At 41.8% G+C, this 18,130-nt stretch overlaps 1 protein-coding gene across 1 annotated transcript in view; it reads right to left on the minus strand.

Annotated features, from left to right (window-relative positions):
* Positions 1-5,616: 5,616 nt before the first annotated feature.
* Positions 5,617-18,130, minus strand: part of LOC122943552 (zinc finger protein 644-like) — a 59,521-nt gene continuing 47,007 nt past the window's right edge. The window contains 4 exon segments of the mRNA XM_044301382.1: positions 5,617-6,685; positions 7,196-7,298; positions 7,963-8,085; positions 16,174-16,752. Coding sequence (XP_044157317.1) covers positions 6,493-6,685; positions 7,196-7,298; positions 7,963-8,085; positions 16,174-16,752 — 998 coding nt within the window. The 3' untranslated portion in view covers positions 5,617-6,492.

Genomic DNA, 18,130 nt, shown 5'->3' on the forward strand with positions numbered 1-18,130 from the left:
TAGGACGGACACCAACACCCTCGGCCCAAGTTTGTAGATGAAGTAAGCATGCCTGGGAGAAGATAATGTCCGCAAAGGCAGGCTTGGGATGACTGTTTATAAACAAAACAATAAAAACCCAACAACTCAGAAAATAAAAGTCAGGTAAAACAATAACGTGAGTGAGACTCTAATGGCACGCATGAGCCAACACAAGTATTGTATTGTGAGCCACAGATGACCGAGCAATGGAAGCGGGTCCGAAGGCAGAAAAAGACATGGAACTTACTTGTTGTGGGACCACGCAGCCGGCCTCGAATGGCGGAGTTATGTGCGTAAAATTTAAACGGAGAAGCCATACGTGAGAGACTCTAATGGCGGAGTCATATGTAACACTAAAAGGGAGAAGCCATACATGAGAGACTCTAATGGCGGAGTCATATGTAACACTAAAAGGTAGAAGCCATACGTGAGAGACTCTAATGGCGGGGTCATATGTAACACTAAAAGGGAGAAGTCATGCGTGTGAGACTAATGGCGGATTTATAAAAAAAAAAATATATATATTTTCTTTTTTTTTTTTTAAACCACTTATGCAGCTCCAGTATGACTTGAGAACTCACATAACCATGACCCTCTCCGACAATAAACCTAGGATGCTAACCAGCCTACAACCATATTGTACCCCTAACAAACAACATGAAGAACGGTCATCGGGCCCCCGAAGCCAAGACACTGACCTGGATGACCTTACAGTGACGATAAGTAATTAAAATGTGAGCCAGACCTAATGGAAAATGCATAGACATTAGAGATCCGAACCACTTGCATGAATGAAACATTAAATCAACCGCGAAATTGAAACAGTCGGGAGAAAAACAAGAGCCAGAGGCATTGCAGATCGCTAAGAAAAGACCCTTTGTCGTGACAAACGAATGAACAACTGTGAAAACATAGTAGGAACTTACTCCTATTGGCCCACTGACCGCTAGGGAGCTATTTGGTTAACTGGGGCGGGAGATCAATCTGAGTGACTGCGAACCAGAAGTAAAGGAGACCAGTCTGAGTGAATGCAAACCAGGACTAAAGAACACCACCCAAAAATTTTATTTTTTTATTATTATTTTTTCCCCCCTCCCCCCAAGTAAACAGAAAAGGTAGGCCTAAGGACTGTAACAAACCACTGGGGAAAGAACCGTAAGCAGCTCTGTTTATCGGAAGAGCGGTATGCTGATAGCCCTAGTAAGAATACTGAGTAACCATTATGTAGCAATGAAAAGAAATGCAGATTTAAGTGGAAGCAGAGTATAACACATGATGCAAGAACAAGTGGGTAAATGCAGCTCTGGATGTGAGTGGTGCCTAAAAACATGGTATGGGCACAGCTCTGAGTATGAGAAGCATGGTATAAAGCAGCCGTATGAATGCAATCTGAAAGTGAGCAGAGTATTAATGTAACGTGTAGTGGACGTATGACCGCAGCTCTAGTAGTGAATGGTGTATAGGACAAAATGTGAACGCAGACACACGGACGTAGCTTTGAAGGTAACCAAGTCCGATGCTACCGTGAATGCCAGCACTCGCCTGGCACCTTCTGCCATTGCCCAGGCGCAAACGAACCTCCACATGATGCTGCAGGATTCCCCCCCCCCCCCCCATTAATCCATGACCCTTCCAAAAACACAGCGTGCGTAGCTTGGAGACACGCGTCCCGTATGTAACAGATATCAGAACATGCGACCATACCTATTCTATGTTAATGTACGTTTTTTTTTTTGTTTGTTTTTTTATCGACCATTGGTTCAATGGTCGATAAAAAAAACAACCATCACTTAAACCCAGCACGCGTGCTTGAGCCAACTGCAGACACGCGCCCCGCATGTAAACCAGGTATCAGAAAACATACATACAACCATGCCCACTCTAAGCACCGGCTACCCCAATGACTGTATGCAATGGCCCCACCAGGCCTCTGAATAGCCAGGCAAAAAATACAAACAACCATGGTTCGACCATTAGCGCCCAAACTCTGCTTCATCCCAGAGCACTACACGTCGCGGACCGCAGCGTTGGTCCCGTGCAAACAACTCTGATCCTACCACGAATACAAGTAGTACCAGAAAGTAAGCTTTGTCTACTTATTCGCACACTTTGCTCAGTTTAGCTACGTCCAATAAACATGCATGTTGGATGTGTAAAAGGATAGCTCTTAAATCATGGATATTTACCACTCTGAAGTACCGTAAAAAAAAAAAAAAAAAACATTTTTTTGAAGTTTCAACAAAAAATGAAAATCAAAAAAACCTTTCCATCATATAAAAAAATATATATAACATTGGTATTGCTGCATGGTTTAGAAGTCCAAATTGTCCCCGATTTTTTCCAATATAGTGATCACTGCCAGAATTAGTTGCTCACCCCCCTCATAAAAACTGATAGTCATATGTACCCTAAAATGGTACCAATAAAAATAAAAAATAAAATTGTGTTTCCTACTACAAAACAAGCAGTCACACTGCCCTAAAAGAAAAAAAATACATTTTTTTTTTTTAAAAGGAGTAAAACAAAACTTTACAGATTTGTCATAATTATGGCATAATTTTACAGACACTCAGAATAAAAGTTAACTCGTCACTTTTACAGCATAGTGAATGCTGTAAAAATAAACCCCAAAAGACAATGGCAGAATTACAGTTAATGATTTTAAAATCCTTCTGAGGGGGTCTGTGAAAGAAGAAGAAAAAAAAAAAAGAAGTGCCACTGACCAATGCTATTAAAACACCAAATAAAAATAATGCGTTTGTGGACTTTTCACCGTTTTTACTTTAGACTCTAAAAATCTAGGTACAGTGTTTTATACAGTTAATAGAACCTGCAAAGAAGCCAAAAGAAACTCATGTGTGACAGGACCTGGAATCACTTTTATATGTTTATGGTACATACATGCTATAGGTTATGAACACAACTGCATAAATTAATCTGTGTAATGCAAGCTAATAATAAGTTGGATAAAGAGTGAAAAAAACATTTTAATGTTGCATGATGAATCACAAGAACATGATCAAAAATAAAAAGCGCTGTACAAGAAAAAAAAAAGAATAAAAAGTAAGGAAGAGATATCGCATGATCACGGTTATAAAACAAAATGACAAGACACTGCATTTTTAATCTTCCATATAGTAAAAAGAAAGTTTGAATCTCAATTTGCAGAGCAAAAGGAAAAAAAAAAAAAAAGGGCAGGGACAGAAAAAGCCCAAATCAGAGAAGAGCTACATTCAGTTTCCAAACGATTCTAAAATATTAACTATAGAAAATGTGCACTGGTAACTTGCGCACCAGTCTCAGAACTGCTCAGCAGGAATCATTCATTCAGTATTGATAAGACCAACACACATCAGTGATCTCTGTATTAGCTACAACATTGTAGTACTAGGAAGGACACCCCCAATTCCTTGAAAGTCTGGTAAATGCCAACACAATGACATCTTGTTTTTCTGCAGAATTCATACTGTGAAACTCCCGTTCCATCAAGAATGCTCTATACCAGGGATGGTCAACCTGAAGCTCTCCAGCTGTTGCAAAACTACAACTACCAGCATGCCCACACTGCCTAAAAGCAGGGCATGGTGGGAGTTTTACAACAGCTGGAGAGCTGCAGGTTGGCCATCCCTGCTCTATAGGACTGAGATCTGGGACTGCAGACCACAGTCATCTTCTAATGCCAATACCATGTGGCTGGTATGGGTATACTTTGGTCATAAAGGGATGTGCATGGTTAGCATCAATGCTTTGGTAGGTTGTGGTATTTAAAATAATGTCCGGTTGGTATTAAGAGGCCTAATGTGTGCTGTGTAATGAACGTTTCCCATACCATTACACTGCCACCACCAACCTGGAACGTCTGGTGGGCACAAAGCAGCATACGGCTAAAGGAGTCATCTGGTTTATGCAGACCTAAATTCGTTTTGACTCTTGATACTTCTTGGACATTTAGTCTCTGTCTCTGTATTCTCCGCTTCCAGTATAAAAGAGTGTAACCCAGTGTGATTTTCCACTGCCGTACGCTATCCACCTCCATACGATTTTGACGTGATGAAAATTCATGGTACCACTGTTGTACTGTATGGTTAATTGCCCGTCCGTTGTCTTCATCAGCCTGGAGCGTGCTGGCCTTTGTACCTTCCTCACAGTTCTTCCTTTTGTACATCAAAAGATCATGTCCTTGTCCTGGTGTGCAGACAGAACCTTTTTAGTACTTTTTGTTCAGGAAAGAGGAGGGAAGGGCAACAATGAATACACAGAAGTAGTTCAGATGCAACAAAAAAGCCGAGCACACCAATCATACAAATATTAACTAAACTACATTTTAAAGCCTCATTCATATGTCAGTATCTCCAGGGGCGTAGCTATAGGGGGTGCAGAGGTAGCAGTCGCTACCGGGCCCAGGAGCCTGAGGGGCCCAAAGACCCTTGTGCCACATAAGACACTGGCATTATAGAAAGTGCATGCTGGTAAATTTACACCTCTGCCAGTAGGGAAGGGGTTAGGTAAAGAATTTGGCATGAGGGGGCGGCCTTTCAATGTTTGCCTCAGGCAGCAGGAAGGCTACGTGCTCCCCTGCCCCTTGCCAACAAGCACGGAGGAAAGGGGGCCCATGCTGAACTCTTGCACTAGGGCCCATGAGCTTTTAGCTATGCCCCTGAATCTTGTTCAGCAATTTCCATCAGTGATTTTTAGCCAAAACCAGGATTGGAGCCTCCACTGAGATGAGGTATAAGGGAAAGATCTGTACCTGTCCTGTGTTCAGAGCCGCAACCTGGTTTTGTCTGAAAATAACTGAGGGAAATCACTGACCGAACACAGACGTGTGAATGAGGCATAAATATGTATTCCCATCAGTAGGATATGCCAGCGATGTCAGATAGGAGCAGGTCCCAGAGGTGGGACCCACACCTATCTGCAGAATGGGACCCCCAAAGTGAATAGAGAGCAGCCGCACATGCATGGTCACTCTGTTCACCACTGGTTCGGCTATTTCTGGCAGTCCTATAGAGGTGAATGGATGTGCGATGGGTGCTCTCCTTCCTATTCTGGAGATAGGAGCAAGTCCAAAAGGTAGGACTCACACTGATGGCATACGACAGCAATGTCTGAGATGCGAATACCCCTTTAAAACATATGAATGATTGGTAGTTTTCTAGTGATGTTAGCACCTCATTCATTTAGTGTTGGTAAGGCAGCCAATACACGCTCCTAACATTTCCCAGAATCCATAAAGGTGACATTTAGAACACTTGAGGTCTTCTAGGTACAATATAAGAGCAAAATAACCATTTACATGACATAAAATCATGAAAGTACTTTCTCTGAGTAACCTAGTATATTGCGGATAAAGGCATGTGAATGACAAAATTCCATCCTCACGACACATTTATTTCATTATTTCTGTAGGCCCTTAGCACGAGCATAGTGTTACACGGTTTCATACACAATCACATCCAAAACGAGTTCTAAAATTTCAATTGTAAACATTCTCATATGTTGAAATATCAAACGGTTTGCTAAAATGCTCAAGTGCGGAGCGAAACTGAAAAAACAAAAAAAAAAACAACAAAAAAAAACTGTGGTGAGAAAAACTACTCGTACAGAAATTGGTTTAATAAAATACTAGGGATGGGAAATGACGTAAGAGAACATTAAAAAGAGAAATGAATAGGTGACTTATCACTATTTAAAAAAAAAAAATTTTTTTTTTTTATATATATACTGAAATTCTACATTAAAAAGAAATGTCATCGGGTAAATACATCTTTGTTGACAAAGTAGGAGGTAGCATGGATGCACCAGTTAGTGAGAAACGCAACTGAAATAAAGAGTTTTTTTTCCTTACAACAAATAATTTCCAGTCCTATTTACACTTTGCAGAAATATCAGTAAAACAATTCACCCTCCACTTTTTTTTTTTTTAGTACAAAAGCATCGTGTAATAAAAACGAAAAAAAAAAACAAAACAAAAAACATACATTATCTGTACAGAAACGTACTGAGTGCCCTAAGTTGAATGGAACAGTCTTCAGAACTCTGCAGATTATGGTAATACTTAATGCCCTAGATGAACCGATACAACATCAGGAATTGTCCGTGATCTTGTAGAAAATGCACCGTATAAATATAATTTTCATATCAGTGATTTCATGACTATGGACTCGTGTTTCTAAGCTTTTCTAACAAGTGGGGGGAAAAAAGGCATCTATGCAAGGATTACGTTGTGCTTCGTCCAAGAAGCAAAGTGTAAAGATAGTGAAGTCTGCAGGAGCTCGCGCTAACGTTACGGCACATCAGCATTTTTGTTTGTCCTTTGTATTATAAACAGGTATAACAATGTGGTCTTTAAAAAGGAGAGAGGGTGAAAAAAAAAAAGTTAAAAGGAAGGGGGAAAAAAATTCAAAAAAACAAGAGAAAATAGTCTAATATACATCCAAATAACCATTTTGATTTGCATGGCATCTGCTCTTAGGAAGCCGCCTCTGTCATTATTAAGGAGAAGTTTGTTTCACTGATTGAAGGGGTCTTCTTTAGTAAAGGTTCCACTTCAACCATGCCTGCTCCTGTCCGTGGAAGATTTGCATTGACAATGTGGCGTTGCAAGTGCTTTATCCAATCTTCTTGTACAGACAAAGGTCCTCGAAAGACAAGCCCACAAAACCTGTTTAAAAGAAGAAGAAAAATTAAAGTTTTACAAAAAAAAAAGTTAATAAATTAATTAAAAAGGGTTGGCAAAGGATAAGTCGCCGATGCCCAATTGGCAGGGGACCGATCGCTGTAGCTCCAGATGGTCGTTAAAACAAAAGGGCATAAATGGTCAGTCAAAGATCCCGCCGATCAAATAATTATCCCCTACCCTGCGAATAGGGGATAACTTGATATCACCAGAATACCCCTCTAAAGGTACTGCAAGTGTTGGGGGTGCATTATAGAGATGTCAGGTTCCCTTTAAACATGTTGTAGGCGTACAATGCTGATAATTTCAAAGTGTAATGAGTAAAATATGAAATATTCCCGAGCAGTAGTAGTCATTATAGATTTTAGCACAGTCTGCAAACAATGCAACAAGATTGAGGTTACTAATATGAGAATAATGTAATTTATTATTTATTTGCGGTAATAAATTTAGGTCACTTACATTATAATAAAAAACCAAAAGCCTAAAACAAACCTGCATCTCAAGATATAAACTTCCTCAGTGGTGTGTGGCAATGGCAATACTTTCTTCTTACTCCCAGATCGCGATCTTGACTTTTTTTGCTTGCAATCTAATACTAATGTACAAAGGAAAACAAATTACCATACACACCACTGTATAAAACAAGCACAGTATCTGGATCAGAGGATGAGCTGCAAACATTGCTCAGAGTGGACAGGAAAACGGCATTGAACAGGAAACAAACATCTACGACCGTATTTTTGGTCCGCATTTTTTGCGAATCAGATGCTGACTTGTTGATTTCAATAGAGCCTCAAAAGATGCGGACAGCACACTGCGTGTGGTCCGTATCTGTATTTCCGATCTGCTGACTCGCAAAAAAGATAGAACATGTCCTATTCTTTTCCATTTTGCAGACAATAGGCATATCTAACAAAGCGGAACGTGCGGGGATGCACACAACCGGTATCAGCGATTTAAAGACTGCAAAATGGATACGTTTATGTGAATGGGCTCTAAAAATTAAGGACATTCCAATACATAGGTGCTCTGTACCCAGCGTTTTCACAGTCAAAGCAATGGCAGTCTATATGGTATGTGTGCTGTCCAGGCTCAGCACCCAGGCCTTTAATCGTCTGAATATGTAGAAAGGGGCCAAAACCCTTAATACATTATGAAACAGAGGGCTGACTTATAATAATGGGAAATCGTGGGTATGCAAAGATCATGGCCGTATGGTATGCTAAAAGAAAAAAACGGCCTCCTCTGGAGAGACGTACCTGTTCCAGTCAAAAGCCCAGCGCTCTTCTTCCTTGAATAAGCTCTCATATGGTTAGACAGGCTAACGCCACTAGAAAATGTAGTATTGCAATTCACACACGTCTTGTGCTTCGCAGACATACCTAATAGAAAGAAAGAACGAACATGAAAACTACACATCTGGCCTGAAAGAACATTGATTCCAACTAATGGATTGGGAGGTAGACGCGATATTAGTGTTGGCCCTTACATGAGCTTAAAGCCGCAGAAGGTGCGACTACATAAGCCATTCATATTCACATATTTTAAGCAATGCGATCTTGCCAGTAAATAGTACACAGGCGTCTCGATATTCATGAACAGAATTAAAAGTCTAGTTGACAAAGTGGTAATTAAAGTGTTTTTTACCCACAAGACTGTAAAAAGGCGCAGCACTAAATTAGGTTGCTGATGAAGACTGGGAGAAAAGGTGGTATAACACACCACCAAACAGCTGTTAGACAAAACACTTTATTCAGTGCCTTTTATGTTCATTACTCTGGATGCGCAACTAATAATGAAAGTTAATGATTTGAAGTTTCTTGCAAAATTCTTTGTGCTAAGCAAATGATCAACAAACTACCAACGTTTTCTTCTGCAATGAGCAAAGATGGCAAACTATGAAACAGACACAAGACTACTCAATGCACACACTTCGTATACGAACCTGTGAAGATAAATATTAACCACCTCCCGACCGCTGTACGCGTATATGCGTCCGGGAGGTGGTTGCTTTACTCCTCCTGGACGCATATACGCGTCTTCTCGCGAGACGCGAGATTTCCTGTGAACGCGCGCGCACAGGCGCGTGCGCTCACAGGAACGGAAGGTAAGCGAGTGGATCTCCAGCCTGCCAGCGGCGATCGCTCGCTAGCAGGCTGGAGATCCGAATTTTTTTAACCCCTAACAGGTATATTAGACGCTGTTTTCATAACAGCGTCTAATATACCTCCTACCTGGTCCTCTGGTGGTCCCTTTTGTTAGGATCGACCACCAGAGGTGGTCAGTACAGTCCCACCAAACACCACACTACACTACACTACACCCCCCCCCCCCCCGGTCACTTATTAACCCCTTATAAACCCCTGATCACCCATGATCACCCCATATAAACTCCCTGATCACCCCCCTGTCATTGATCACCGCCCTGTCATTGATCACCCCCGTCAGGCTCCGTTCAGACGTCCGTATGATTTTTACGGATCCATGGATACATGGATCGGATCCGCAAAAAGCATACGGACGTCTGAATGGAGCCTTACAGGGGGGTGATCAATGACAGGCGGGTGATCACCCATATACACTCCCTGATCACCCCCTGTCATTGATCACCCCCCTGTAAGGCTCCATTTAGACGTCCGCATGATTTTTACGGATCCGATCCATGTATCCATGGATCCGTAAAAATCATGCGGACGTCTGAATGGAGCCTTACAGGGGGGGTGATCAGTGACAGGGGGGTGATCACCCTGATTACCCTGATCACCCCCTGTCATTGATAACCCCCCTGTAAGGCTCCATTCAGACGTCCGCATGCGTTCTGTGGATCCGATCCATGTATCCATGGATCCGTAAAAAATCATGCGGATGTCTGAATGGAGCCTTACAGGGGGGGTGATCAGTGACAGGGGGGTGATCACCCTGATCACCCCCTGTCATTGATAACCCCCCTGTAAGGCTCCATTCAGACGTCCGCATGCGTTCTGTGGATCCGATCCATGTATCCATGGATCCGTAAAAAATCATGCGGATGTCTGAATGGAGCCTTACAGGGGGGGTGATCAGTGACAGGGGGGTGATCACCCTGATTACCCTGATCACCCCCTGTCATTGATCACCCCCCTGTAAGGCTCCATTCAGACGTCCACATGCGTTATGTGGATCCGATCCATGTATCCATGGATCCGTAAAAAATCATGCGGATGTCTGAATGGAGCCTTACAGGGGGGGTGATCAATGACAGGGGGGTGATCAGGGAGTCTATATGGGTGATCACCCCCCTGTCATTGATCACCCCCCCCTGGTAAGGCTCCATTCAGACATTTTTTTTGGCACAAGTTAGCGGAAATTTTTTGTTTGTTTTGTTTTACTTACAAAGTCTCATATTCCACTAACTTGTGTCAAAAAATAAAATCTCACATGAACTCACCATACCCCTCACGGAATCCAAATGCGTAAACATTTTTAGACATTTATATTCCAGACTTCTTCTCACGCTTTAGGGCCCCTAAAAAGCCAGGGCAGTATAAATACCCCACATGTGACCCCATTTCGGAAAGAAGACACCCCAAGGTATTCCGTGAGGGGCATATTGAGTCCATGAAAGATTGAAATTTTTGTCCTAAGTTAGCGGAAAGTGAGACTTTGTGAGAAAAAAAACAAAAACAAAAAAAAAAAATCAATATCCGCTAACTTATGCAAAAAAAAAAAAATTCTAGGAACTCGCCAGGCCCCTCATTGAATACCTTGGGGGGTCTTCTTTCCAAAGTGGGGTCACATGTGGGGTATTTATACTGCCCTGGCTTTTGAGGGGCCCGAAAGTGTGAGAAGAAGTCTGGGATCCAAATGTCTAAAAATGCCCTCCTAAAAGGAATTTGGGCCCCTTTGCGCATCTAGGCTGCAAAAAAGTGTGACACATCTGGTATCGCCGTACTCAGGAGAAGTTGGGGAATGTGTTTTGGGGTGTCATTTTACATATACCCATGCTGGGTGAGAAAAATATCTTGGTCAAATGCCAACTTTGTATAAAAAAAATGGGAAAAGTTGTCTTTTGCCAAGATATTTCTCTCACCCAGCATGGGTATATGTAAAATGACCCCCCAAAACACATTGCCCAACTTCTCCTGAGTACGGCGATACCACGTGTGACACTTTTTTGCAGCCAAGGTGGGCAAAGGGGCACATATTCCAAAGTGCACCTTTCGGATTTCGCAGGCCATTTTTTTTACACATTTTGATTGCAAGGTACTTCTTACACATTTGGGCCCCTAAATTGCCAGGGCAGTATAACTACGCCACATATGACCCCATTTTGGAAAGAAGACACCAAGGTATTCCGTGGGGGGCATGGCGAGTTCCTAGAATTTTTTATTTTTTGTCACAATTTAGCGGAAAATGATGATTTTTCATTTTTTTTCTTTTTTCCTTACAAAGTCTCATATTCCACTAACTTGCGACAAAAAATAAAAAATTCTAGGAACTCGCCATGCCCCTCACGGAATACCTTGGGGTGTCTTCTTTCCAAAATGGGGTCACTTGTGGGGTAGTTATACTGCCCTGGCAATTTAGGGGCCCAAATGTGTGAGAAGAACTTTGCAATCAAAATGTGTAAAAAATGCCCTGCAAAATCCGAAAGGTGCACTTTGGAATATGTGCCCCTTTGCCCACCTTGGCAGCAAAAAAGTGTGACACATCTGGTATCGCCGTACTCAGGAGAAGTTGGGGAATGTGTTTTGGGGTGTCATTTTACATATACCCATGCTGGATGAGAGAAATATCTTGGCAAAAGACAACTTTTCCCATTTTTTTATACAAAGTTGGCATTTGACCAAGATATTTTTCTCACCCAGCATGGGTATATGTAAAATGACACCCCAAAACACATTCCCCAACTTCTCCTGAGTACGGCGATACCAGATGTGTCACACTTTGTTGCTGCCAAGGTGGGCAAAGGGGCACATATTCCAAAGTGCACCTTTTGGATTTCACCGGTCATTTTTTACACATTTTGATTGCAAAGTTCTTCTCACACATTTGGGCCCCTAAATTGCCAGGGCAGTATAACTACCCCACAAGTGACCCCATTTTGGAAAGAAGACACCCCAAGGTATTCTGTGAGGGGCATGGTGAGTTCCTAGAATTTTTTATTTTTTGTCGCAAGTTAGTGGAATATGAGACTTTGTAAGAAAAAAATAAAAAATAAAATCATCATCATTTTCCGCTAACTTGTGACAAAAAATAAAAAGTTCTATGAACTCACTATGCCCATCAGCGAATACCTTAGGGTGTCTACTTTCCGAAATGGGGTCATTTGTGGGGTTTTTCTACTGTTTGGGCATTGTAGAACCTCAGGAAACATGACAGGTGCTCAGAAAGTCAGAGCTGTTTCAAAAAGCGGAAATTCACATTTTTGTACCATAGTTTGTAAATGCTATAACTTTTACCCAAACCATTTTTTTTTTTTGCCCAAACATTTTTTTTTTATCAAAGACATGTAGAACAATAAATTTGGCGAAAAATTTATATATGGATGTCGTTTTTTTTTGCAAAATTTTACAGCTGAAAGTGAAAAATGTCATTTTTTTGCAAAAAAATCGTTACATTTTGATTAATAACAAAAAAAGTAAAAATGCCAGCAGCAATGAAATACCACCAAATGAAAGCTCCATTAGTGAGAAGAAAAGGAGGTAAAATTCATTTGGGTGGTAAGTTGCATGACCGAGCGATAAACGGTGAAAGTAGTGTAGTGCCGAAGTGTAAAAAGTGCTCTGGTCATGAAGGGGGTTTCACCTAGCGGGGCTGAAGTGGTTAAAAGGGAACTTGTCAGCTCTCTCACGCTGCCCCCTTATCTAAGGGCAACAGAAAGTCACTTATGGGTTAATGTGGAATGCCCATCGGCCCCATTTGGTCCAGCAGAGATCTAGACTCAATCCAGCAAATATGCCGAGAATGGGCCTGACAGACACTGTGCACACTTAATGGGGCCGGCGGACATTCAGTCCACATCTGACAGTGCCGGATCCGTACAATTGCCGGAATGCTGGAATTGACAGTGCCGGATCCATACAATTCCAGCAGGCTGTTCTGGGCCCGGTAGAGAATTTAAACAGGTCCTCTTTAATCCACATAGAGCACAGCAAGCCAGGAGTCTGATGTGAACTCCCCCTACGGACAGCAAGATGGAAAAGTCAGCATCTTATGAATACATCAGACTCCTTGCTGGCAAGCACTATGCACGCAATGCGAGTACAAAGGCCTCCTGCACACGGACCGTTGGTGTCACGTTGCCGTATTGCGGACCGCATTCACTTCAATGGGTCCGCAAATTCGGAGATGCGGAATGGAAGCATGGAACGGAAACCTACAGAAGCACTATTTCGTCCCGTACTTCCATTCCGCAAAAAGATAGAACATGTCCTACCTTTTTGCAGAATGGGCATATCGCGGATCCATTAAAGTGAATGGGTCTCTGGTCCGCTGCGGCTGCCCCACAGTGGGTGTTCGGGCAGCAGGGCCACAGGGCGCACATCGTGTGCAGGAGGCTTAAGGCTACCTGTACACACTGCATATTACGCCTGTTTTTTTCAGTGCAGGCAAAAAAATTGCAGTGCAGTACAGTAATTTCATGTACACTTTTTTTTACGTGCGGAAACTGATTTGCTGTGTGAATTTTTACATCCATAGCATGCCAATTCTTATGTGCGCATTACACCCTTTTCAATGCAAGGGTGAGAAAAATCTGCATCAAGTCTGCACCAAAAACTGCAAGTAATATGGTTTTTGCTTTGGATATGGTGCGGAAACTCACAAATGCAGACAAAAAAACAATTTGTGGTTAATCTGTTTTGACGCCCGTTCTCATGTGCAATAAAAGGGTTGTCTCTCTTCAGCAAGCGGCATTTATCTAGCCACTTACTAATGAATTGTGATAGTCCATATTGCCTCCTTTTCTGGCTCCATTCATTTTTCCATCACTCTATACACTGCTCGTTTCCAGGGGTTACAACTACCCTGCAATCCAGCAGCGGTGGCAGTGCTTGCACACTGTAGGAGAAGGAGCCTGCCTCTATGGTGGCTGGGACCACAGGAATGTGCTTAGGTCGGAGATTTTTTCTATGGCGTGTGAGCACAACCGCCACCGCTGCTGCTGGATTGCAGGGTGGTCATAACCCCCTGAAAACTAGCAGGGTAAAGTGATGGAAAAATAAATCCAGTCAGCAAAGGAGGCAATATTGGCAATCACAATACATTAGTAAGTGCCTTGTATTCACTTCCTCTACATGATAACTAATTTGCTGAAGTGAAACAACCCTGACATGCCTGTTTTAATAGTTTCATGCACCTCCATGTAGTAACCATTCTAGAGCATCTGTTCTTATGACTCTTATTTTGTTTAGGCACGAAGACTGACTATCCATGCAGATTTTAAACTCCACAGCATGTCAATTGTTTGTGTGAGATATAGAGAGATATAGAGAGAGAGAGAGAGATATATATATAGAGAGAGAGAGATATATAGAGAGAGAGATATACATATACACACACATATATACATACATCTATTATATAATATACATTTTAGTGGGTTTTCCCCATAGACTATAATGGGGTTAAACAGAAAACCTGCAGGATAAATAGCACGTTTTCATGTGCAGTTTTTGAGAGCACAAATACGCAGTGTGTGCAGGTAGCCAAAGGGAGCTGACTGGTTTTAAACCTGGTTCAGATGGCCTTATTCAAAATTGTACATTTTACTTCCAGAACACCAAGATGATTTTGGGAAATTTATATGTTTTGGTAGGGCACTGAGCTGGTGACTGCCGGAGACAACTGTCTCGAATGGTCTGCCAAGGCATGAGACATGGACCAAAGTAGTGCATGACCTGAGTATCTGCGCAGGGAGGTCTGAAGTGTGTAATTTAGTCCTATGGGTCTGTGTGAATTAGACCTTAAACTGGGCGTCACTGTTGCAGGCAGTGATACCTGGTCTGGTGCACGACTGTAGGACATACTTATAAAACCTGTATGTTCTTTTTTTATATACTATATACAAAATTTTTGTATTTGGAAATTGAATAACCCCTTTAATAGGCTGCATAAGGATTTGACCAGTTAATTCAGACAAGGAACATTGCCGGGGTAGGGAGGTTGGAAATTAATGCAGAAACTGCACTTTTCTTTAAAAATATTAAAGTCATGTTAAAAAATTGAATGTTAAAAAATTATTGGGGATAAATTACTCACTAAAGATTACCCCACTATGGGGGAATATAAACTTAGGCGAGTTTCAGAAGTTAGAGGATTATGTATTTTGGGAAAAAAATGGTATTAAGTTTATTTCACAGATTGAGATAAAAGGAAAGCTTAGGACACTAGAAGAATTAGGACTTAGTATAAAATTAGATACCCTTACACGCTTTAGATATTTTCGGTTAAAACACGCATTTGACAGCACTGAGAATAAATCGTACTTAACCACTAAATATTCAGAATTTGTAGAATTTTGCTGTCTCAATAAGGGGACCAAAATATCAATATCACAGATATATAAAATAATTAAAAGGGGTTTAGGGGGAGTGATAAAGTTTATTAGTGAACAAAAATGGGCACTAGAAGTTGACCCCAACACGCTAGATTGGAGATGTATCTATAAAAGTATAAAAAGAAGTACGGTATCGAGTAATTTCCGACTGATACAGTTCTTTATTGTCCATCGTACCTATATCACCCCATGGGTGTTGAGTAGGAGGTATAAAACAAGGGATGCTAGATGCTGGAAGTGCAGGATGGATAATGCGGATTTCACCCACTTGATCTGGCACTGCCCCCTAATGCAGGATTACTGGTCTCAGGTTTATCGGGAGCTGACCAGATCAACTGGGTGCTCAGTCCCAATGGAGATCGCTACAGCGGTGCTTGGATATATCAGGAAAATAGGTCTCGATATAGAAATAGAAAGGAAATGGGCCAAAGGATTAATGCTGGCGCGGGTAGTAGTGGCTAGGGAGTGGGGGGCGGACACACCACCAAACATCGAAGCATGGAAGAACTTATGTGGGAGGGTATGTAGATATGAATATGTCGGTACCCATAAATAAATGGAGGATGTGGAAGAGAGAATGAAAATCTGTGGTATCCATCAAGACAACCATGGGGGGGGGGGGGAAGGGGAGGGGTTATATTGTTTTTCTTTTGTTTCCTCGTTTTGTACATGATATGAGGAAAGAAACAGGACAGGGACATATTCCTGATGTCTAAGGATAAGCGAGTAACAAATGTATGTGTATATACAGGAATTAGCATTGTTTATGCCCTGCTGTATTATTGCCTAATGTTATGTCTTGTTTCTGAACTTTTTATATATGATGAAGGAAAAAATAAACTAAAAGTATTTAAATATAAAAAAAAAATATTAAAGTCATACCAGTCGTCACTGTGAACATAGTCAATAGGTTTTTATTCTGAAGACCTACCTGACTGTAAAGCGAAGTCCATGCTTCTGTGGGAATTGCACATCAAAGAACAGTCTTCATTGAGTGGATGAAGGCATTTTTGGATGAACCTCTTTCTTGCAGTTTGATTGATCTTTTGAGAAGATTCTACATTCTTCTCTTCACCTGATTTTTTCAATTTAAGTAGTTCAATTAAGGAAACAGGTTTATCCTTCTCGCCATGTCCACCTGCGTCATCACATTCACTTAGGTGGACCCCTTCCTCCATCTGTCCAGAAAACGTTTCAGTTTTTAGGCCATTACGGTGTGCTTCAAGATGTACAGCATTGGACTTTGAGTCATTACTGGAAGTTTTGTGAGTGGAGTAAGGCCTGTGAACAGTGCGCCTATTATTAAGAACCTTGAGGAGTTGCTCGTACTTTTCCTCGTTTTGCAGCATTTCATTCAGGACACAGATGGGCGATTTGTGTGCATCCCATTTATTTTTGCCTAGTCTTTTCAGGTGACCTCGAACATGATTTGACAATCCAATTTTTGTATCAAACCAGCCTCCACAAAGCGCGCAAGTGTGCTCAGACGGACTCTCCGACTTCTCTACAACTAAAGTCATAGAAAACAAAAGTAATATTTCTCAGCTATACAAAAATTGCAGAAAAGAAATATGACAGGAATAATTGTAAACTCATAATTGCAATACTAGCATAGACTAGATTTACTGCATGTTTTACTTTAGGATTCACTTTTTCCCCATACTAATGCGAAAAAAACCTAGGTATGTGTTATGATTAGTTGTATCTTATAAAGCAAAAAATACAGTGTGTATATAGATATAGCAGATGTGTACCTCTGACACTGGCTGACCTGCTGCACGTGCGCTTGGCAGCTAAAAGGCATCTGTGTTGCAGTTACACCTAGAGGCTCTGCTCTCTCTGCAACTGCCACGTCCTCTCCACTTTGATTGACAGGGCCAGACATGGTCATGTAAATGTGGTCATGCCTGGCTCTGTCAAAGTCCAGAAGGCAAGGTAGTTGTAGAGAAAGCAGAGCCTCTAGGTGTAATGGCAACGCCCCCATTGCTCCTAGAGGCTCATATGCATATATTAAAACACAAAAAAACATGAAAAATGGGACCGAGAGATGCCTTCAGCTGCCATGCGCAAATGTTACAGGTCAGCCAGTTTCATAGGTTCAAATCAGCTGACGCATGCTCTTTAAGCTTGCCATACAAATTAGATGTATTTTGGCTGAATGCGCCGAGCATCTAATATGTATGGTGGCCTCTCCTCAACAGATGTCAGGGAGATCGGGTCAGACTACTACTGACTACAGCCCATCTATCTGTTCTCAGCAGAGATAGCTAGCGTGCGTGCGTGCGTGCGCGTGTGGATATGGCCAGCTTTACTTCCAGGGAATAATCTGCCTTGTGGAAAATATGCGTTCAGGTGATTACACTTTAAAACCCGCAATACATGTGATAACTTCCAGTAAGTGTTCATTCACACGGCTATGTGTTTTGCGGATCCGCTAAACACTGACACCGGCAAGGTGCGTCCCCGCACATCACCGGCACTTTCATAGAAAATGCCTTTTCTTGTCTGCAATTGCAAGAATAGGATATGTTATATTTTTTTGCGAAACAGAAGTGCGGATCCGCAAATCCGTACCGGATGCAGACCCATTTTGCAGATGTGTGAATTGCCCCTAAAAGGGTCATAAAGACCGCGCAGCTCCAGATAGATACAGAGCCGACTAAATTGTAGTAGATAGACAACTGTCTCGGTATAGTCAATCACTGTTATGTCAAGCGTGGACTCCACAATAAGGCCCCTTTCACACGAGCGAGCACTCCGCGCGGGGCAATGCATGATGCGACCCACTGAATCCGGACCAATTTATTTCCATGGGTCTGTGTACATGAGAATTGGTTTTTTAACGCATCACTTGTGCGTTACGTGAAAATCGCATCGCATCTGCACTT

Source organism: Bufo gargarizans, chromosome 7 (genome assembly GCF_014858855.1).
Source record: "Bufo gargarizans isolate SCDJY-AF-19 chromosome 7, ASM1485885v1, whole genome shotgun sequence".
NCBI classification, from domain to species: Eukaryota; Metazoa; Chordata; class Amphibia; order Anura; family Bufonidae; genus Bufo; species Bufo gargarizans.